At 40.2% G+C, this 22,974-nt stretch overlaps 1 protein-coding gene across 6 annotated transcripts in view; it reads left to right on the forward strand.

Moving 5' to 3' along the window:
- The first annotated feature begins 2,132 nt into the window (after window positions 1–2,132).
- The window catches only part of LOC117412957 (CXXC-type zinc finger protein 5-like), a 35,691-nt gene continuing 14,849 nt past the window's right edge, over window positions 2,133–22,974 (forward strand). Inside the window, exons 1-3 of one of the 6 annotated variants that reach the window (XM_058996656.1) lie at window positions 7,030–7,159; window positions 7,280–7,340; window positions 16,755–17,623. In XM_058996656.1, the coding sequence (XP_058852639.1) occupies window positions 16,877–17,623 (747 nt within the window). In that variant the 5' untranslated portion in view covers window positions 7,030–7,159; window positions 7,280–7,340; window positions 16,755–16,876. Of the gene's footprint in view, window positions 2,230–7,016; window positions 7,341–16,754; window positions 17,624–22,974 lie in introns of those variants that run through there. The other 5 variants (XM_058996658.1, XM_058996659.1, XM_034021616.3 and 2 more) reach the window with 5 other exon arrangements.

Below are 22,974 nucleotides of genomic sequence, written 5' to 3' on the forward strand. Positions count from 1 at the left end.
GTTGTTTGTATAAGATGATGTTACTTAAATAAATGTATAACTAAAAAACAATTTTAAAAATCACCTGATGACTTCATTGTGTGCCTCCCTGTGAATGTAACTGCGTGATCACCCTCCCATTCATTTCAAAAGTGATGTCATAACTAGGGCACTATCTCATGACAGCCACTGTTCTCTTTAAGAGTCATTGGGTGACTTGCATAAATGTGGAGTAACTGAAGAGTAGCTACTCTCAGAGTAAACAGCAGAGTAAGCTTAGTCTGCTTTCACCACAGCTGAGTAAGCTTACTAAAGAAGTAAATAAGAGAGTTGGTTAAACCTGGGCAGAGGCTGGTTTATAGAGGAGGAGGCTACTTTCTTTCATTTAGTATTTGGAATATGGATGAGTATTTATTGGATTTCGAACAAATATTTGACTTTGAAGAGACAACAAGACCTGGAAGAGTATTTAAAATGTGTTAATAAAGATTACAATTGTAATTTTGTTCTGGTATTTTTAGTAATAAAAAATAAAAATAAAAAACACCTTACCCTGACACCGATTCTGGAGATGAGCATGCTATTGTGTTTCTTCCCGCCTCATATCGCTATCTGGTACCTCTTCAATATAGGCAAAGATTTGGGGTGTAATCTCTTTAATTGTGCGTGACAGGGGGTCGTCTGTCTTTCTACAGGTCCACCTCCAGTTCTGTTTTTCTCGTCTTTCTTTTTGCCTTTTGCTTCAGCTCTTTCCATGCAACCTGTAGCTGTTTTACCGACCTTTTTGTAAGCCTTTCCTCCGCATGAAACTGCTTCTCTATTTTCTACTTCGCTTTTTTCTTTCTCTCCTCAGTTCTCACGTCATGGTGTCTGTCCTCTGTAGTCTCTTTAAACTGCCTGATCATTTCTACAGGAAGATTTGTTTCAAAATCGCTGTAATTTTTCCCCCTTTGTCTTTGTTGCTGTTTCCATATCTAGATACAAATAAAGGTAGGTTGCCATGGATAGTGTAATTCTATTTATTTATCCAAATTTGTATTTGGCAAGTTGTTATTTTAATTTTATAGGCTGTGTATGTAACAAAAAGCTTGAAAATCAGATGGATTTATGTTTTGTTATCGTTACCTGCATTACAAAGTTGTTTTTAAGATGTTTCCTCTTTATTATGTGTATAATCTCACAATCGCCAACAGTCAACAAACACTACTTCAGATTACAATGTAAAAAAAAAAAAACAAAGGTACTCTTTACGAAGTGTAAATATAAATGCTACAAATAGAAATGAGGCTACCTTTCTTATTTTTGCAATGAGGTGCACGAAACAGGTCTAAAATGTACTGAGAGGCTGGGTCTGCTCTTCCAAATGGTCAGCTTCCTCCTCATGATACTTGAGTCGCTCTCAAATGTATTTTAAGAAGAAACGGTTTGAACAACTGCTCAATTCCTTGTGCACCTTAAGGGGTTAAAACTATTATTGTTAGCTGGTTTTAATTTCAAATGACCTCATAGCCATTGCATTATCACCATACGGCCCTCCAGGGTGTGTGACCTTGTGAATTTAAAGCATCTTTACAAAATGTAACCAAATTGGAATGCCAACAAAGTATGTTTTCTACTGAAGTAGAGACCAAATAAAATAAACACTCAACCAGAAATTATTTTAAAGAAGTTTAATTTTATTTAAATGTGTAATCATTACACATAAACAATAAAAATGTATTAGCAATTTCTTCATTTAAATAAACCGAATTCATACTTACAAAGTGCATTGAACAGCATAATTAATAGAGCAGCACTGCATCACTTCTGCTGAAGGGATTATTAAACATGGTTTAAAAAGTGGAACGAGTGGGGTTTCTTTAAAGCACATGGCTGGCTGTGTGTGTGGGTAGACCATTTGCAAACAGACCTTCCACAGGGACAGGGTCAACCGTTCTTCTGTTCAAAGCAAAGCAAAAACTAAAAAAAAAAACCCTTCTACACGCCCCTGGTTATCAGGTTGGGGAATTCTATAGGGATTGTGCAGACGGAATATTTAAAACAGGAAGAATGCAGTAGCTCGGAGAGAGAGAAAGGTTGCTGGGGGTCATTGTGTGAAAAACAGGAATGCAGACAAGCTGTGAGAGGACAGGAAGAATGTGGTCAGTCTGGACTGTGTAAAAAAAATACCAGCAGCCACTGTGAAAAATATGCAGGCGTTTTAAATAAGGGAGAGGTGCGTCTGTGCTCAAAGAAAAACACATTCTAACGGTGAGAAACATTAGCATTTACTAAATATGACTTACACTTAATAACATCTGTTTTCGTGTGTTTTTTTTCATATGTTACCAGATATAGCAGACATATCCCAAACGAAACAGCCCACCCGTTTAAAAGTAATTGGAGCCGTTGCATGTGGAAATTCCATTGCTGTCCTTGTTCTATTTAGTAGTAGTCGCCATACCGAAGTGGCACAGCGAGGTAACGGACACCCACCGCGTGACACCGATACCGGCTGCTCATTTGCATGTTCTGTGTTTGGATTTGAAAATGCTGGCACGGGTGTAAATGCACGCGGCACCTCCTTCCATCTTTACCGGGAGGTTTGCTGACTTCTCTTGAAAACACGGTCTACAGAGTGGACATGTTTTCAGAGAGGAGGGAGAATGCAGTCTGGATAATGCAAGATACGCTGAAACCAGGAGCTGTGCCAGTACAAAAGAGACAGTCTTTCCTCTGAGGGATTAACGAGCAATGCGTGTCAACCCTATTCAAGCCGGCGAGAGGGAGTGAAACGACCATTGTGCGCTTATCTTTCTGGCTGCGTTCATGTTTATTAGCCGCGGCCACGAACTATGTTGGTCATAAAATGTGTTGATTCCGTTTAATACACAGTAAAACTGCTATTGCACATAACAACACACAACGACCGAATGTGGATATCGACCCATTGAAAATGGAGGTCCAGTATGACAATTCATTAAGCAATATTGTGAATACACTTGGATCGGTATGATTGGTCAATGATATGCAGAGCTACACGGTTCCTAATCTGCCGTGGCAGTTAAACACCCACACAGCAGACAAGACAGGATGGCTGGAACAGCTGCTGGTCAGCGCTGTCCGTTAATAATAATAATAATAATAATAATAATAATAATAATAATAATAATAATAATAATAATAATTATTATTATTATTATTATTATTATTATTATTATTATTATTATTATTATTATTATTATTATTATTATTATTGCATAAGGAATATCATTTCATACGCTCTGTAAAGTATCTAATTTCTTGGGCAGCCCTGTCAGTAACAGTTTCTCAGCCACGTTCATATTTTAGGGTCAAAGACATTTTTTTCATTCCAGGGTTAAGGCTTGCCTGGAACGACACGTAGTCAAGTTTCATAAACGGGTGTGGAGTGTCTTATAATAAATCTTACAGCCACAACCACGAATGTGTTGCACCACCAATGCAATCTGTTTTCAGATGTTAACTGGATTCTTTATATTTAGAAAAATGAAAGCAGCATTGCCATCACTTGTACCTGATGTGCTTTAGCATATTTAAACGGAGACATCTGGGTAAAAGGTATTCGTCATGCTTGGGTTAACTATTCACACAGAAGCGTTTGTTTAACCCCCCGGGGCGTGTCTGCGTCACTGTGTGTGGTTATGGGGTTGGAACTGTGTAGTGCACCAGGGTCCCACATTCAAAGACGTGGAAAACACCTCCTTTGCCATACCCCACTGAACAATGCACTGCATCGTACCGTTGTCAAGTAACATCAGCGACTCTACTGTACGTCGTTAAATCGATGAACTGTGGGCGATTGCCGTTGAATTAGTTGGCGTTAATGGCAACAAAAGAAATGCTTGAGATGGCGTCTCACTCGCTGTATCAAAGACTACACAAAATAACCGCATCATAGGCTGCCTGCACTGTAAAACCACGTTCAAACGTATTCAACAGATTCTAAACACATTTCAGTGTTTAGTAGTAGCCACACAAAAACACAAGTGTAAACCTATATAAATACTAAAATGTGTTTAGTAAAATGTGCATACGAGTTTACTGTTAAACATTTGATTCACTGCGTGTTTCTGCACCTCGATTGCAGTGGCCTGACTGAGCGCTCTCAATGCTTGCCTAATAGTCGGATTGTGCTGCCATAACAAACCACGACACTTCCTAGCAGTGATGACGGGTGTGCCTTGGGGATTAATGCTGTGCACCCCATTGATACAGCACACCTCCCCACACAAACTATTGTTCCAAGATACTCGTGTACACCACGTCATATCTCAATATAATGTAAAGGCAATTAGGGCTGGAATTGGAATTTGTAAGCGTTATACGCAGTTTGAGATCAATTGTGGAACATCCAATAGAAAATAGTATATCAACTCTAAATAAAAGCATATATAAAGTGACTTTAAAAAAAAAAAAATTATAAGACACTGAGGGTAGTAAATACAGTAACAAGTAATAGCAGAGCAATAATGTGCGTTATTGTAGCCAGCCTGCGTTTGGAGAGATTAGCATCTGTGTGCGTCAGTGTGTCTGTGTGTGTGTGTGTGTGTCAGTGTGTCTCTGTGTCAGTGTGTGTGTGTGTCAGTGTGTGTCTCTGTGTCAGTGTGTGTGTGTGTGTGTGTGTGTGTCTCTGTGTCAGTGTGTGTGTGTGTGTCTATGTGTCTCTGTGTCAGTGTGTGTGTGTGTGTGTCTGTGTCAGTGTGTGTGTGTCTCTGTGTCAGTGTGTGTGTGTCTCTGTGTCAGTGTGTGTGTCAGTGTGTGTGCGTGTGTGTGTGTGTGTGTGTGTCTGTGTCAGTGTGTGTGTGTCTCTGTGTCAGTGTGTGTGCGTGTGTGTGTGTGTTTGTGGGTGTCTCTGTGTCAGTGTGTGTGTGTGTGTCAGTGTGTGTCTCTGTGTCAGTGTGTGTGTGTGTGTGTGTCTCTGTGTCAGTGTGTGTGTGTGTGTGTCTATGTGTCTCTGTGTCAGTGTGTGTGTGTGTGTGTGTGTCTGTGTCAGTGTGTGTGTGTCTCTGTGTCAGTGTGTGTGTGTGTGTCTCTGTGTCAGTGTGTGTGTCAGTGTGTGTGCGTGTGTGTGTGTGTGTGTGTGTGTGTCTGTGTCTGTGTCAGTGTGTGTGTGTCTCTGTGTCAGTGTGTGTGTGTGTGTGTCTCTGTGTCAGTGTGTGTGCGTGTGTGTGTGTGTGTGTGTGTGTGTGTGTCTGTGTCTGTGTCAGTGTGTGTGTGTCTCTGTGTCAGTGTGTGTGTGTGTGTCTCTGTGTCAGTGTGTGTGTGTGTGTGTGTGTGTGTGTCTGTGTCAGTGTGTGTGTGTGTGTGATTCTGTAGCCTGCCTGGCTGGCGGGGTGCTAGCTAGCAGTGTGTTATTTTTCCAGCTCGAAGCCCCAGTCTGTGCAGCACGATCGATTCCCATTGATTGTCCCTGACGAGCTGCTCCACTTTCCAGCCAATGTCAGCTGTCTGCGATCGGGAAAGAGAGAAATGAAGGAAAATCTCTGCCGCCCTGGCGGTGTCATTTCCACACACTTCAGCAGGCAGTCTGCCAGCAGACAAGGGCAGCGGCAAGAGGTGGACTGGACTTCAGACGAGCGAGAGGGGAGCCTGATGGACAAGTCCAGCACTGTACCATACACATTCCAAGCACGACTGAGCAGCGTCTGCGTCCAGCATCCGGGGTGAAAACAAAAGAAACACCCACGTTACAGTTCAAGCAATTCGCAATAACGAGGCTTATCCGCATCGATTCCTTTAATTGGATGATGGATTAATACGTCTTTAATACACACGATTTCTTTCTAGAGATGTCAAAATCACCCCTTCAAAGCGAGCAATACAGCGGGTAATAACACATACACACGCAGTTCAATAACAGAACATGAGTACCGATGGTGATGCTCAAGAACAAAATAGTATGAAACAGTTCCATAACATTCAAAAATATATTCCAAATGTTGCACATTTAATTTTTGAAGCTGTTGTCACACTTATTAACAATAAAACAATATTATAACCTGTAGCGACTCATAATAATTTGGCCACAGAAACGACAAATTCTGATGCCAAAATGCATAAACAGATAACTCGCATTATTCCATCACAAGGGTTTGTGTGCGGTGCTAAGCCGAGTGGAGCGCAGCAATCAGGACTCGATAGATGATGTGCTTTACCTTATCCATACATTGTATTCTGCCATTGTATTCCGGTAAAGAAACGGTGCGCCGGTGAATGTAGGTTATTGGCTGAGGTTTTATTAACGTAACAGGCCTTGCCATGCAATCTTTGTAAACTCATTTATATAGCAAAGGAAATATGTTTGTGTTATAATTAACCGTTGTTTAATTAGGGAAATAATATACCGTTTATTTTAAATAAATAGTTTGTTTAACGGAGCTGTCCTTAAATCAGGCATTTCCCATTGTTTCTTTTCGGGTTCTTTTTAAATACAGGGGTTATTTTAAATACAATATGTTTATTTAACCTAATAAACAGAATTGGTTTACTTTATCTGTAACTTCTATTTTATACAGTCACTCTGAAATATGCAAATAACGGCGCGGGGGGGCGGTATGTATTATTAATTATAGGATGTATTTCACGGAGGTCGGCATTGCTTATACTTTCTGCCTCGGTATTTCCGTGTAGGCTGTATTCTTTGATAGATGAATGGTGGACATGCTTACTCACACAAACACAGTGCCCATTAGTTTGTTTACATTATTTCAAAGGCACATGTGTTTTTTTTTTCATATCCAGTACAGTAATGTGTTAACACAAAACTTGTTCTTAAGGAGGCATGACAAGCTAGTCAAACTGCAGATCTCTTGAAAAGAAATCAAACCGTGAGATATTAAGAACGATGCTGCAGCTCCAAATGTAAAGACACCAGTGAAATAGTCAGAGCTACATTTAATATTGAATTACAACCGAATGAAAGGGCGCCTGCTTCCATCTACACGTACACAGAGACAGTAAACAACACGTTACTACAAAGGAGCCGTTGTCAAGCTGTGCGTGTGTGCGTTTTTCCCTTCGTGGAAAGTCCAGTTCGGTTTTTATGTGAAGCTCCAGAAATCTCTGAAATGTGTTTGCATGTACTTCCCGAGCTAGCGGGGATGTAGAGGTAGGGTTGCTGGACTCGGAAGGTTGGAGCTCACTCGCTTGCCTACAAGAAGTGCGTTTTACATTCATTTATCATTCCGATGTGCTCGCTTTTATTTTGGGCGAGAGTTTCAATATTTCTGGTGGGTGAGAATGTGTTTTTTTCCTTTCTTTTTGACATCAATCTCTGTAGCTGCAGCTGTGTGAAGCTGGCTGGACTGGCAGATCCCTCCCCTTCGGCTGCATTGCTTTTGGTAGGTGCGAAAGAAAGGCCTGTGTTTGCAAATATGCAGATACAGAGGGGGAAACAGTTTGTTCAAGTCTGAAAGTTAGGATGTCATCTTCCTAACGATCAAGTTTTCAGGGAAGCCGGTTTAATGTTTTTTCTTAACCCCCAAAACCCGCGGCACTGCAGATGTAGTATCAGGGCGCTGCAGGCACGGTTTCAGACCACTGAATCCAGACAAAAGGGAGTTTTACTAAAATAAAACTGGGAACAGTGCACGCTTGTGTAGGGAATGCTGTTTTGTACTTGGAAAGACGCGTCATTTCGCTTTAATGAAAAGCTAATCGTGTTCTAATTATTTTCCTCTGTGTATATTTGAATATTAGTATAGTAAGTTGGCGACCTTTTATTATTAATATTCAGCGAGAGTAAGTTTTACATTAATATCACGCGCTGCTGCAAACTTGCTCCTCTTTGGCACATGCTTGCTGTAGTGCAAATATCAATTTGTATTCCATACATTAATAACGACAATACTAATAATGATGATAACAAATGCACGACTCGATTTTAAATGTTTCTAAAGCAATTTATCAGTACACGCGTTGCAGTGCATAAGGTAACGTCTTGTGTATGTTTCACTTCTTGCGCTGTGGTTGTTTTACCTGCTGATGATGTATCTGCATTAAGAAGCACCCCGTGTACCTGCAGTCTAGCTCAGAGATTGATTGCACACAGGAATGTGCTGCGACCCTTCGTTAATATTATTGCCGCAATCTGGCGATGGTGGAGGTTGTCATTATTGACGTGGTTAGAACACAAGCAGGTGGACACAACTGACAAGACGATTTTTTTTATTTGAGATCGATAAACGGGATTATGAAGTTGTTCGTTTAACAGTTTTGTTATTGTTAACTAATTAGCGCGTTTCTTCTCCACCGGATTGTTTTCGTATTCTTAAGAAGCTAATGTGTGTGTAGTCTGCATTGCTAAACTAATGAATATCATTCTCGTCTCGCAAACCTCCCACGAGATGACGAGGAGCAACTGCTCTTCACGGCTCGTGCTGTGGTTCTCAGTGGCTTTCGTTCCCCCGGCAGAAGAGGAGAAAAAAACCCCATCAATAATAAATATTTTGTGTTTCATTTTTCTTCTCATCTCACTTTCAGAATTCTATAATAACTGCAAAGGCGCTGTCAATCACAGTACATTTGGGCTTGGAACACATTTAGTAATAATTCGCACCGGAAGACATTTTGGGGGTTTTTGGGTGCAGTGGGGGGTGGGTCATGAGTCAAGCTTACCTTTCTCGCTCAGGTAGTTTGTTGCAGTTATCCAGGTGGAGGTGTAGTTTATCGGTTTGTCGCGGTGTCATAATGATGTTGGCATGCAAACTGTCTAACATTCACTGATTGATTGGAAGTCATATACCCTGCTGTGCCTGAATCCCAACGGACTCACTGTAATATTCCTGAGTAATTCCCAGAATTCAACTTGTATCAAAAGAAGTTAAACAATTGCAATATAAATATTTATTTACACTGTTATTTTCTGTAATCAGCAACTTTAGCAATATTCAGTCCATAAACTAGCATTACAAGTTTTTTAATGAATGTATGTATGTGTGTATATATATATATATATATATATATATATATATATATATATATATATATATATATATATATAATTTTGTATTTTATATAGCGTAATAGATATGGTATTATATTATTTTGCTTCTTTAAAAGCTCAGCTTTATGTTTTTCCACTAAAAGATATGTATTTATTTAATTAATAACGATTGTGTTTTAAAACATTGCAAAGTAATAAGCAATGATGGTTAACAGTGTTTATAAATGTGAAATACTGCAAATTTAAAATTAAATAGTAATCGTGGCTTAAAGTACAAAATAGCAAAACAAACAAACATTGATGTCCTTGGAAATGTTAGGATTTTTTTACTTTCGTAATTGCATTTGTAGTTATTTTTTACTTTCGTAATTGCATTTGTAGTTATTTTTTTACTTTCGTAATTGCATTTGTAGTTATTTTTTACTTTCGTAATTGCATTTGTAGTTATTTTTTTACTTTCGTAATTGCATTTGTAGTTATTTTTTACTTTCGTAATTGCATTTGTAGTTATTTTTTTACTTTCGTAATTGCATTTGTAGTTATTTTTTTACTTTCATAATTGCATTTGTAGTTATTTTTTACTTTCGTAATTGCATTTGTAGTTATTTTTTACTTTTGTAATTGCATTTGTAGTTATTTTTTACTTTTGTAATTGCATTTGTAGTTATTTTTTACTTTTGTAATTGCATTTGTAGTTATCACAGTTACTGTGGTCATAAGTAGCCATAATTAAAATTACTAAAGTAATATAAATACACATACGCACTACATATAGTGAATATGGACTGGAGAGGAGGCATGTAGTGGGAAAGTATGGCCTCTGAGGGAAGAACTATAGTTAGCGACGGGGGATTATAATGCCCGAAGCCGCAGGCTGAAAGCATTGCCCCCTGGAGGGAACTATAGTTCTTCCTGAGGAACCTTTAATTTACCACTATGAGCCCAGGTTTAGCCCAGATTTGTTTAATGAATCACTCCAGAAAGTCATGTATTTGAAGTCCAGTTTTTTTGCCATAGAACTGTAATATAATTTTTACAGTACACATTGTGGCCTTCTCATTAGTCTGCTATTGATCTACTGTATAAGGACAGTGCAGACCGTTGTTGATAATTAGGTGAGAAAAAACAGACAAAAGTTTTGATTAAAAGCTAGAGTGGTGAAACTTGTCAGTCCTGTGTTAAAATCATCAGAGCACTAAGCCTCCTTCATTACTTCAGTACAAGCTCTGCTGGCCAGCAAGAACGCAGAGCTGGGAGCTTTCCTTTTGAAGCTTTACCTTCCACCAATGTCTGCCTTCCAGTCTCTAGATACTGCTGCTTTTATCAGGTATTGTTATGCCATGCAAGGTATCCCTTCCTTTATCAGCGAGAACCTCAGTAATGAAAACACAAAGAGAAGATCAATTGCGCTGTATTATCTGCGTGGCTGTGTTGTAGCTTATTACATGTTATAAATGCATTAAGACACGTTTATAAAACAACAACAGCTTTGAATCCCATTAGAATTTCTCAAGTTTACACAGATTTCATTTCAAAGTGCTAGAAGAAATAGTATTGCGGTAGAGCTTGCATGTTTACTTTATCAACAGCAACCCAGTCAGAAATGCAAGGGCCTGAGCCAATGAGAAATCTCTTTTACAATGTGTAGCCAATGGGTGATCATCAGAGGAGGGCTTTGCCAGAGTGGAAATCATTTCAGAGCCCTTCTACAAACTGAAAAGGCAGGACTGTAACTGTGGTGGTACACCTTTCTACCGCTGCTTTGTGTCTTATGAGGGAGTGATTCCACTTATACATACATTAAAAAGGCAACACAATCAGCTACAATTTCTCAGAAAATGGTGCACATTTTCAGTGCTCAGGAAGACCTCTGGGCTATATTCACACAGCTTTCACTCATGAGTTGTTTAAGAATAAAGTTTGATATTTATGAAACAGGTCTTTACTGTTGTGAAAGAAACCACCAAAAGCACAGAACAGTTTCAGGAATATCAAACCTGATTGTATTCATAAAAAAACCTTCTTTGAATAACTCCTGTGTTAAGGCTTTGTGAATAGGAGGCTTTCTGTTTAAAATATTAAAGATAGTACCAGCGATGACAGAGGTGTGGTGTGCATGCCAGTAACAGGCTGCTAGCTTGTGTGGTGCAATGCGTTGATACAGCTCAGGTTTGCATCCTGTGCTAGTGGCTTCACAGCTGCTGTTAAACTGGAAAGCAAAGCAATCTTATACCACACTTGCGACTGCGATTATACATAATTGTAGAATCAATATTAGATAATAGCACCAAAGTGTAAACCACTATCTGTACAATCAGCAGAAGATTCATCACCACGGGGTGCACTTTCACTGTCCAGTTTAGGAAACTATATTTGTTGTATGATTCTATATAGGGCTCTAGGAACATCTATGTACAGTATGGGGGGAATATTGAAAGAGTCTGATGCCTTTAACACATACTGTACACACCCTATAGCTATATTGCATCATACTTGTTTGTGTTTTAAAGGGCTTTCCATAGTGGCTCGTTTCTAATGTTACTGTTTAGGGTCTGCATTCAAACAATGGGGCCCTTGTGGGCTGATTGTGTCCGTTCACTCTGTCTGTCACACTCTATATGGTGAACAAGGTAACTGTCTTCACCAGACTTTCCTTACACACTCCTAACCACACTGCTATCGTTTCGATAAGCTCTCAGTTTTATAGAAATATTGTTAACATGTACAAAACGTGGTTATGAAGACCCTCTCCTCTGTATGTGCGTACACTGTTTTTAAGTAGCTTTAAAGTTGAAGGGAGTTTCAGAGAGGGGCTTAGTAGGGCAGCCATACCGGTATTGTGAATAAAGCATGAAAGAAGCTAGGCTGTGGACACAGAAAGTGTGCTCTCTGTTTAAAAGAGTACAGTAGCTTCAAAATGCATTTTCTTTATTTAAATGTTACTGTTCCTTTATCTCTTATTGTTCTGAGTGCTTTATTGCAATGACTTTCAGCAATTCTAGGTGGTTTCACCTGAGCTGCCTGCCATAGACATGTGTAATGTAGGCTAGGTCAGCCATAGTGGCTTTATATTAGTAAGCACCAGCGCCATCTAGTGCACAGCACTGCATTGCCAGCAAAACAAAAGGAAACTAGATCCAAAGTGGCTGATCACTAGATGGCGCTGGCTTTTACTTCATAATCTAGCCTATGTTGCATATATCTATGGCAGGCACCTGGAATTGAAGAGCAGCTCCTGAACGGAGGTGAAAGCACTGTGTCAGAGATTTCAGAAAGTGCAATTTTTCACAATTTGATAATTCACAATAATTTGTGGCTGAGTTGATTGTAAATTGTACAGGTACTTAGGGCCCTATGAAATCTGTTTTATTATTTAGAATTTTCTGATTTATTTTTTCCATTTTCTGATTTTTCTTGGTTTTAAAAATCTGTAATTTGTTAGTTAGTTTGTTTTTTATAACCACAAGTGTTTGATAGATTGACAGCAGTGATGAAGCTAGAAATGCATGAAAAAATGACAAAAAAAACCCAAACCTTTCTAAACGGTTTTAATCAAAGTGCTTTCAGAAAAAAGGGTACAAATTGGCACAATGTAATAAACAAACTAGGAAAATTATAAATTAAAAAAAAATCAAATTGTAGACTTTTTTTAGTAGTTTTTCATTTCAAAATAGATTTAATGTTTTCATTAATAATTAATGACAAACAATGTAAATCAAAGCCTAAATATTTTGATGTATTATAATTTAATAAAAAGGCACTTAGCAATATCTCCCTGAGAACTTTGGAGAAAAACTGCAGCAACTAGACGCTACATTCTGCAGTACTCATTACAGCACTATCTGCTCAGAATCACTTATAGGTAGGCGTTTCCGCCCAAGTGATAACAGTAGCTAGCAAGTGAAGTGGCACGAGAGGCAGGGCTTTTTAAAGTTAAAATCACGGTCGTGTACGGTGGCTGAGAGGTGCACAAATAGTTTTTTCATGCGTTCTCATGACGTACTTCTTGAAGCCTCTTTGTTTGTTTAAACTTATTTTATGGTAATGTCCTCGGGTGCCTAATTCCGTTTTTTTCTCTGAATTCCGCGATTCCGCCCGTGTTCTCCGCAGTGCGGATTTCATAGGGCCCTGGGTACTATATTTGACTATATAAGGGCCCATCACTCATTTTTCAATATTTAGTGTTTTTTGATATTAAACTTAAATAAAGAAACAGTTGCAATAAGACCCACTCAGTTGATAGTAAACATAGTAATAAAGTAAGGGAAAATGTATTTGAAGCAACTTACCAAATGACAAATGAATACATTTTTGGCATTAAAAAATATCCTGGTTCATTTTGTTTTCTTGTGGACAAACAAGTTAAATCTGTAAATCAAATAACCCCTAAGAATGCATCTTTGTAGAACCTAAAACCTAAAACCTAGTGTAACAGACAAAGGGCTCTGCATGTAAATAAAGTCTGGGTGTTGTGTGTTTTGGTGGTGGTTGGCAGGGACGGGGTTAATTCCTCTCCCTGCCAAAAACATGTGAGAATGTGGCTGTTCCCAATCGAGGTAATTGGTGTTGATTGGGAACAGCCATAAACTATAAAAGAGAGCTTCCAGCTCCATTAGAGAGAGATCACCAGGGAGCTGGGATAAGAAGTGGTTGGCTACGTTTGAGCTAGGTTTTTGGTTTGTGTTGTGAAAATGAAAAGTGTGCAAGAGCGCTCAAAAATCAAAGTTCTGTGTTTGGGTCTATGTTTTTAAAGGGCAAACAAGCCGACTACAGAGAGGCTACGTTACACCTACCCTAAACCCTCTGGTTCTAAAGGAAAACTGAGGAAGAAGCCTTCTTTACTGAGCTGTGCTCTACAGTATTCCAGTTCAGAATGTGTGCGGACCCTTCTTTACTGAGCTGTGCTCTACAGTATTCCAGTTCAGAATGTGTGCAGACCCTTCTTTACTGAGCTGTGCTCTACAGTATTCCAGTTCAGAATGTGTGCGGACCCTTCTTTACTGAGCTGTGCTCTACAGTATTCCAGTTCAGAATGTGTGCGGACCCTTCTTTACTGAGCTGTGCTCTACAGTATTCCAGTTCAGAATGTGTGCAGACCCTTCTTTACTGAGCTGTGCTCTACAGTATTCCAGTTCAGAATGTGTGCAGACCCTTCTTTACTGAGCTGTGCTCTACAGTATTCCAGTTCAGAATGTGTGCAGACCCTTCTTTACTGAGCTGTGCTCTACAGTATTCCAGTTCAGAATGTGTGCAGACCCTTCTTTACTGAGCTGTGCTCTACAGTATTCCAGTTCAGAATGTGTGCGGACCCTTCTTTACTGAGCTGTGCTCTACAGTATTCCAGTTCAGAATGTGTGCGGACCCTTCTTTACTGAGCTGTGCTCTACAGTATTCCAGTTCAGAATGTGTGCGGACCCTTCTTTACTGAGCTGTGCTCTACAGTATTCCAGTTCAGAATGTGTGCAGACCCTTCTTTACTGAGCTGTGCTCTACAGTATTCCAGTTCAGAATGTGTGCAGACCCTTCTTTACTGAGCTGTGCTCTACAGTATTCCAGTTCAGAATGTGTGCGGACCCTTCTTTACTGAGCTGTGCTCTACAGTATTCCAGTTCAGAATGTGTGCAGACCCTTCTTTACTGAGCTGTGCTCTACATTATTCCAGTTCAGAATGTGTGCAGACCCTTCTTTACTGAGCTGTGCTCTACAGTATTCCAGTTCAGAATGTGTGCGGACCCTTCTTTACTGAGCTGTGCTCTACAGTATTCCAGTTCAGAATGTGTGCGGACCCTTCTTTACTGAGCTGTGCTCTACAGTATTCCAGTTCAGAATGTGTGCGGACCCTTCTTTACTGAGCTGTGCTCTACAGTATTCCAGTTCAGAATGTGTGCGGACCCTTCTTTACTGAGCTGTGCTCTACAGTATTCCAGTTCAGAATGTGTGCGGACCCTTCTTTACTGAGCTGTGCTCTACAGTATTCCAGTTCAGAATGTGTGCGGACCCTTCTTTACTGAGCTGTGCTCTACAGTATTCCAGTTCAGAATGTGTGCAGACCCTTCTTTACTGAGCTGTGCTCTACAGTATTCCAGTTCAGAATGTGTGCAGACCCTTCTTTACTGAGCTGTGCTCTACAGTATTCCAGTTCAGAATGTGTGCCGAGCTGCAGGGTTGCATGATGTGTGTTTTAGTGGCATCATCCCAGGTCATTGTTTTGTTACCAAAGCTTAAAGCATGTCAGACTGCACACAGAGCACATGCACACACAAACAGGTCCTGCCTTGCTTGATGATCAGTTAAAGGTAATGCCAACATGACATCAGTGTCTCATGTTAACTTGACGTGAGGCTGTCATTTTGTGAACTTGGCAAACAACAATGCAGCTGGCTTAGAACAGGGTCCTCCCTGGCAGTTTGAATACTGTTACACAAAGAAATGACTTAAGTGTAAAGAGATGCTGGTTTTCATACTGGAGGACAGAGTGTCTGGCATTGCAGTGCTTTGATTCAGCACTGCTGAGATCTGTAGGACCTAATGGGACACACTTCTCAAGGGTTTGTTTTTGCCAAAGGAAAATCAAACTATTGTTACCAAACTAGGATCAAGTGAGCCTGAAGGTTAATGTTAACACTGATAGGTGTTTCCCTAATGGTAACATTAAGAGTTTCTTTTCAACAACAATGGTGAGCATTTCAGACACATCAGTCCCAATTTCTGTCTTCTGTATGAGTCTGATCGTTATACAAGGAAGAAGGTTCACCCAGACGTGCATAATACGGTCCCAGTGTTATCAGGGTGTTCTGTAAACCCACAAGAGTGTGCTTTATGTGGACCTAGCTAATAATCAATAATGAACAGCTTCCCATAACTGGATAAATAACCAGGCTGGCAGCAAGGCGATTTACTATGCATTTCAACATCCAGAAATGTATTACCTGGTATAATAGGCAATTCCCAGTGAAGAACCACAAACTAACCTAAAAACAAAAAATAACAACACCTGATCTCTGTTGAAGAAGAGAAATACAGAACTAGAATGTATAAAACTATGGAAACTGGGGGGGGGGCTGTCGGAATCATTCATAACTATTATGCACTCGACTGACAGACTCACAGGAATACTTTTTAGTGCCTCTGTTTGTTAAAGTTGAAATATAAAGAACATTTTCAAATAAAAATACATGCCTGATTATTCCTGTTGGTATTGTTTCCGTAGCTTTACTATAAAAGTGTTATCAGCACAAATCAAAGGGTCTGACTCACAAACCTGAAGAACTGTTTTAATAGAGATGCTTCACTGTTCTTCATTGTTTTTCAGTGGACAGTAATTACAAAACAGACGTGAAAAGGTAACATGGTATTAGAATTTTTTTTTTTAACATAATACATTTAAATATAATCTATGGTGACTGTGAGTAAAGTTGTTATTTAAAAAGACGTGTTTCATACAATTCATCATTAATTTCTTTAAAATGTATTAAGCTGGGAGCTTGACACCCATGCAGTCTGCAGTCTAGCAAGCGCAACAAAAGAATCAGCACATTGCCATCTGGTGCACTCCAGAGCATGATGTTATTCCATATCAGATGCTGATTTGAAGATTAGGTGCCAAACTTTAGTCACGGTCACATTTTCTGTTGAGCTCCATTCACTTACAGACACGCTGTATGACAAATAGCTGGACTGTCTGCTGTAACAGTATAATGATCCTCAGCTTGTTGCTATGTTTCCTGAAACACTCTTGCAGTGATATGCTCTTTCCAAACAGAAACATTAAGGCGATTTTGTTTGTTTTTTCTCTTTCGTTTTCTTTCAGCATAAAGGACGCCGATTATGTCAGCAATCTGAACTGCAGTCCAAGGCTGTTGGGATAAAAGACTGACTTGTGGAGCCATTGTTTTACCTGCTAGCTGAATTCCTCGCCCTGTGTGTAATAACATGTCTAGCGGCCATCAGGAAGGAACCAGCAAACCCGATGCCCTGGATAACAGTGACGACGCTCAGCCCACTGTCACAGAGAGGAGAAACAAGAGCGGCATCATCAGCGAGCCTCTCAGTAAAAGTCTGAAGAAGTCTCGTGCTTTGTCACAGTACTCCACCGTCGGCAGTGCTAGCTCTGTAAATGGACAATTACACAAAGGAAGCAATGTGGAGAAAAGCAACACTACCTCCACAACACAAAAAAACATTGCACAAGTGTTGAACAAATTGGAAAGGGCGTCCGAAATCTCAGAAGGACAGAATGGGTTACACTTCTCCCAGGCAGCTGAGCTGCTGAAACGGGCAGGGGCAGAACACGTGCTTCTCCCGAGCGACCAGGGGCCTGGGATCAGTGACATCGAGGCTGTCTCGGCCACAGAAGCCATGAACAGCCCTGCCGACTTCCCCTACATGGGGGGCTTTCCCTTCAACCCCGGTCTTTTCATCATGACCCCTGCTGGGGTGTTTCTGGCAGACAGTGCACTGCACATGGCGAGCTTGGCAGAGTATCCCATGCAGAATGAATTGGCATCTGCCATTAATTCTGGGAAAAAGAAAAGGAAAAGATGTGGGATGTGCCCTCCCTGTCGCAGGCGGATAAATTGCGAGCAGTGCAGCAGTTGTCGGAATCGCAAAACAGGCCACCAGATTTGCAAATTCCGAAAATGCGAGGAACTTAAAAAGAAGCCTTCAGCTGCCCTGGAGGTAAGAGAGCTTATAGAAAGAGACTAGTGAGTCCTGGAGGAATATGTATAAGAAATAGAGTGTGGGCATTTTTAACTGCTTTTCCCTTTTTATTTGAAGCAAGAATGAGTTGCTAAGATTAACCCTATTTGTCATCTGACTGCAGGTTCGAAACCTGCAATAATGTTGCACCCAGTCCTGGGTTTTAGAACTAATCTTGATTAAGTGTATATTTTTATCAGCAGCCAGGTTTGAGCTATCAGGCCCCTCACCTATAGCTTAATGAAGAACTTTTTTTATTCATGCTTTTTTATTCATGCTGTGATGAGTGCAGTTAGTTCAGAGTAAATTTTTGCAGGAATCTGATTTCTCCAACAGTGGCACCTGAAGCTGGAATTAAAAAGTATAGCAACGGTGGAGCCATACATTTTGGAAAAAATAAATAAATAAAAATTTGATTTGTTCAGGCCCTGCTCATTTCAATACCTTCACAAGGGCACTTCTGTGCAGTGGTGCAAACTTGAGTTATAGCTTTACCAAAACATGTAGCATTTAAAACACAACACCTGGGTTTCACTTACCCTACTATATATTTCTCAACATACTGGATTGCTATTTATTATATATTCTGTTCACTCATGGTCGTGGTTTAATTGTGGGATGAAAAAAAACAGATTCCCCTGCAGAAGTTGTTTGAACTCCTCAGCTGAGCTTCATCTCCTTGTGTCATTCAGATAGCAGCTCCACTTCACAGCCCTGCTGCTGCTCCTGTTTCTGCCTTGCTCCTCATGCTTGTAGCTCCAGATCTGTGCAGGGGAAGCTCTTTGGTTTCATCCCACAGTTGTTTAGCAACCTTGGGTACATGCATATTAAATATCAATGCAAACAGAATGATTTCAATAAATATATAACACAAGAGACACTTACGCAAATGAACGAGTCATTCTAAACCCAGCGCAGTGGACAGGCGCTTCAAGTTTAGAGTTGAAATGAACGAGTCATTCTAAACCCAGCACAGTGGACAGGCACTTCAAGGTTAGATTTGAAATGAACGAGTCATTCTAAACCCAGTGCAGTGGACAGACGCTTCAGGGTTAGAGTTGAAATGTTATGTTTGCTGGTTTCTTTTATCGAAGCTGTGGATTTCACCAGTGTCAGTTACAAAGCCCTGAAGAGGTGTGTGTGCAGCCCGTGGTCAGGCTGTCTGGAGCCCATGTGTTCCTGCAGTCTCCAGCAAGGAAAGGGTTCCATTCCACAGACACGCAGACAGCAGGACTGCCAGCCTGTTCTGTGACACATCACTTATCCTTGCTGTCCAGCCATTTGTTCCCAAGTACTGCCATTCTCTAGTTCAGATTTTTTTAATGTCTTGGTTTTGATTATGAGAAGAAACATTTCAGCATAGCCACAGCAGTTCATCCTCACAGATCCACTGTAATAAAAACTTGTCAAGCAGACAAACGTTTCAGCAATACAACCAATGAGGGCAGCAGCTGAAAGGATTGTCTAGTTCATTTCAAATCTAGCACATACTTTTGCTAAATGTTCAAACATTAACAATGCAACACTTTTCACAAAACAGTTCAGACTAGCAGTAAGCAACCTATTTAACCTGAGGCATGACTTATTTAATAAAGTGAAAGAATAATGCTGCTTCCAGTGTTGTAACTCACCTTCATGGCAAGGGTCCTGCAACCCTTTTATTTATCTATAGTGGTGCATTTGAAAAATCTATATTATAATTAAATTATAAAAAAGAACCAAAATACACGTCAAATAAAAAGTACAGCTGGTTAGCACTCCTGTAAACTGGGAGTGAGAAGTGAAATGAATGGTCATTTTCAACACAATAGGGAAGGCTGAATATCCAATGTGTCATACTGGGTTAATGGGTCAGTGACAGCCCCCAATGTGCTAACACTTCTGAGCTTGCAATGGCACTTGATCCATTTTATAAAAGTGTGCCCACCTTGTACTCTCTGACAACCTTGGGCCTAGGGTTGCATACCCATGCTTTATACATTTACTCTGGCCTTGTGATGTATTGCCAGGTATTGACTATAATTAACAATCTTTACTGAGTAATAGGCCTATAAATAATGAAGTCTGGCTCAGCCAATCAAAGAGCCTGATTCACAAACATTCCATTACATCAATTGACAACAAATGTGCTGCAGATTCATACCTGTGGCTTAACATATATAAATGTCTTGCTGTTCCTCAAAGCCATATGATTTGTACTGTGGACCCTGCATCTCCTATCTCCTTTTTCAAGATGGGGACAACTTTGAAATGTCATAATTTGTTCGCCAATGATTGTTAAGATGCCCTTAAAAAATACTTTTTATTTTTTTTAAATGACTGAGAAAAATGACATGTGTTTTCCTTTTTATTAGCGATTGATTAATTTTAACATTAAATATGTCACCGTTTTTCAGCTGTGGGAACAGATGGAGGAATAGCAAGCAGGATGTTGGGAGAACAGAGTGTGTTTGGGTGTGGGGGGAGGGGAGGCTCCTGACCTCGTGGGAATTTTCACTGGACACCTGGGATTAGTTCATGTGGGAATTTTCACTGGACACCTGGGATTAGTTCATGTGGGAAGTTTCACTGGACACCTGGGATTAGTTCATGTGGGAATTTTCACTGGACACCTGGGATTAGTTCATGTGAGAATTTTCACTGGACACCTGGGATTAGTTCATGTGGGAAGTTTCACTGGACACCTGGGATTAGTTCATATGGGAATTTTCACTGGACACCTGGGATTAGTTCACAATTTGGGAACTACAGTTTTGGCACCTCCCCCTGGGTGGCATTACTGCTGAGCTCATGTTTTCTGGTCCTTTTGTCCACCCAAATTGTTCATGTGAAAGAGCAGTATATTAAAGTGATACTGAACATTTCTAGGGTTTATAACAAAACGCATTACTTACCTGATGTGTTGCACATATTGCTATAATGATATATTTTTCTACTCAGTAATTTTCAGTATAATAATTTATGTATTTTTATTCACAAATCTTTCGTCATAAAACTGTGCAGTGCAATTTAAGCAGAGCACAGAAACCAGGATCAGAGCACACAGTTGGAAATGAAGTGGAAGATAGACTGAGGACAGAGAGGAGGAGACACTTCATCACACGGAGAGTGAGGGGATGGAATGGGTACCTAGTCATGTTGCTGAAGGAGACACTTCTTCACACGGAGAGTGAGGGGATGGAATGGTTTACCTAGTCATGTTGCTGAAGGAGACACTTCTTCACACAGAGCATGGTGCGGGGATGGAATGGGTTACCTAGTCATGTTGCTGAAGGAGACACTTCTTCACACAGAGAGTGGTGCGGGGATGGAATGGGTTACCTAGTCATGTTGCTGAAGGAGACACTTCTTCACACAGAGCATGGTGCGGGGATGCAATGGGTTACCTAGTCATGTTGCTGAAGGAGACACTTCTTCACTCAGAACAGTGAAAGGGGGGCTCGTCTGTATAGGATTGGTTAGTATAACAGTCTGTATCTCAAAGGAGAGATACAGTGACAAAGGAGGCGGGGAGACAGACTCAGAACAGTGAAAGGGGGGCTCGTCTGTATAGGATTGGTTAGTATAACAGTCTGAATCTAATGAGAGATACAGTGACAAAGGAGGCGGGTACACAGTGAAAGGGGGCTAGGATTGGTTAGTGGAGCAGACTGCACCTCGCACCTACAGTTACATCAAGCTTCCAATTCATGACAAACGATTATGAATAAAACTATACAAAGAATCACAATTGCATTGAAAAGATACATCCTCCAAGACACAGCAGCAGCAGTAAGTAATATGTTTGTTATAAACGCTATGCAGTCAGCAGCAGTAAGTAATATGTTTGTTATAAACGCTATGCAGTCAGCAGCAGTAAGTAATATGTTTGTTATAAACGCTATGCAGTCAGCAGCAGTAAGTAATATGTTTGTTATAAATGCTATGCAGTCAGCAGCAGTAAGTAATATGTTTGTTATAAATGCTATGCAGTCAGCAGCAGTAAGTACTATTTTTGGTTATGAACTCTATGCTGTACATGTTCAGTGAGTCAGGTTCAACAGCACAGTGCTGTCTATTTCCAAGGATATAATGCTATTAGTCTGAGGCTTCAATTACTAGTAGTGGATAATGATTAGGTGGGAGGCACCCGTGGAGCCTCTCATGACAAGGGTAGCTGCACCAAGAGACGCCATGTAATGAGGCTGATCCAGTGTGGTGCTTCTGAGCATTGTTTAGCTGCCTGCACAGTATCCATATGCAGGGTTCAACCCAGGCTGAAAAAACCTGATCTGCCCAAACAGCGAAAAACAGAAATAGACATGCATTAAGTGAAAAGGTTACCTGTTTTGTTTTTTTTCTGAACTCCAATAACCTTACGTTATCTTTCCCCAGGCAAATCGTAGAGTGCATAAATAAGCACGGTAATTTACCATAATAAAAAACAGTAATGAAAAAGAAAATGTAGAACATAAAAAAAAGAGCGACTAGATATAGTCAACAAAAGACACCACATTATTCAGATTCTTTGTCAAATTCGTTAAAAGTGCTCCCGGACAGAACTTGTTAGCCGTCCAGTTTTATACATTCCCAAGCTTCCTCCCGTGAAAGCTGCTTTCTTTATCAATCTGTCAGCCTCATGCAGCTGAATGGGGGTCTCTATGACAGCCTGTGCTACAAAAACACATGGAAAGTACTATTTATTTTTTACAACAGGGCAATCACAGCAGGTAAGCCATTTGAAATGGTATTTTGCCTTTTGAAAAACTGAGTAAATTACACTTTACAGTAAAAAGCTTTGAAACCTAGCCCTACAGTATGTATACTGCCCCGGTACACCTTTCAATACGTAGCATTAAGGGGGAATTTCCTTTTTTAATCCAAAGTCTGAAATAGAAATTTATTTTGAAAAGGTAAGGTCAGTGTGGTGCTGATGTTAATGACAGAGCTTGTAGATGCTGGTCCTAGCGTGTGTTTTAAATGGGTATTGCAAGACCTTTGGGATATACCAAGACACCAAGGAATCATACTGTAAAACAGGACACAGGACACTGCCTCGGCTGCAGCTGCTATTGCAATGGCTGTTTTTTAATTGTTTACAATGTCATGATGCCCTTAAAGAATAAGCAACAGGGTTCTGAAAAATAAAGCGTTACACATCCCCGCGTGCAGCTACAACTGTTTAAATATAGTGTTACACATCCCTGTGTGCTACAACTGTTTAAATATAGCTTTACACATCCCTGTGTGCTACAACTGTTTAAATATAGCGTTACACATCCCCGCGTGCAGCTACAACTGTTTAAATATAGCTTTACACATCCCTGTGTGCTACAACTGTTTAAATATAG

The sequence above is a fragment of the Acipenser ruthenus genome, chromosome 23 (genome assembly GCF_902713425.1).
Source record: "Acipenser ruthenus chromosome 23, fAciRut3.2 maternal haplotype, whole genome shotgun sequence".
In the NCBI taxonomy this organism is placed as follows: Eukaryota; Metazoa; Chordata; class Actinopteri; order Acipenseriformes; family Acipenseridae; genus Acipenser; species Acipenser ruthenus.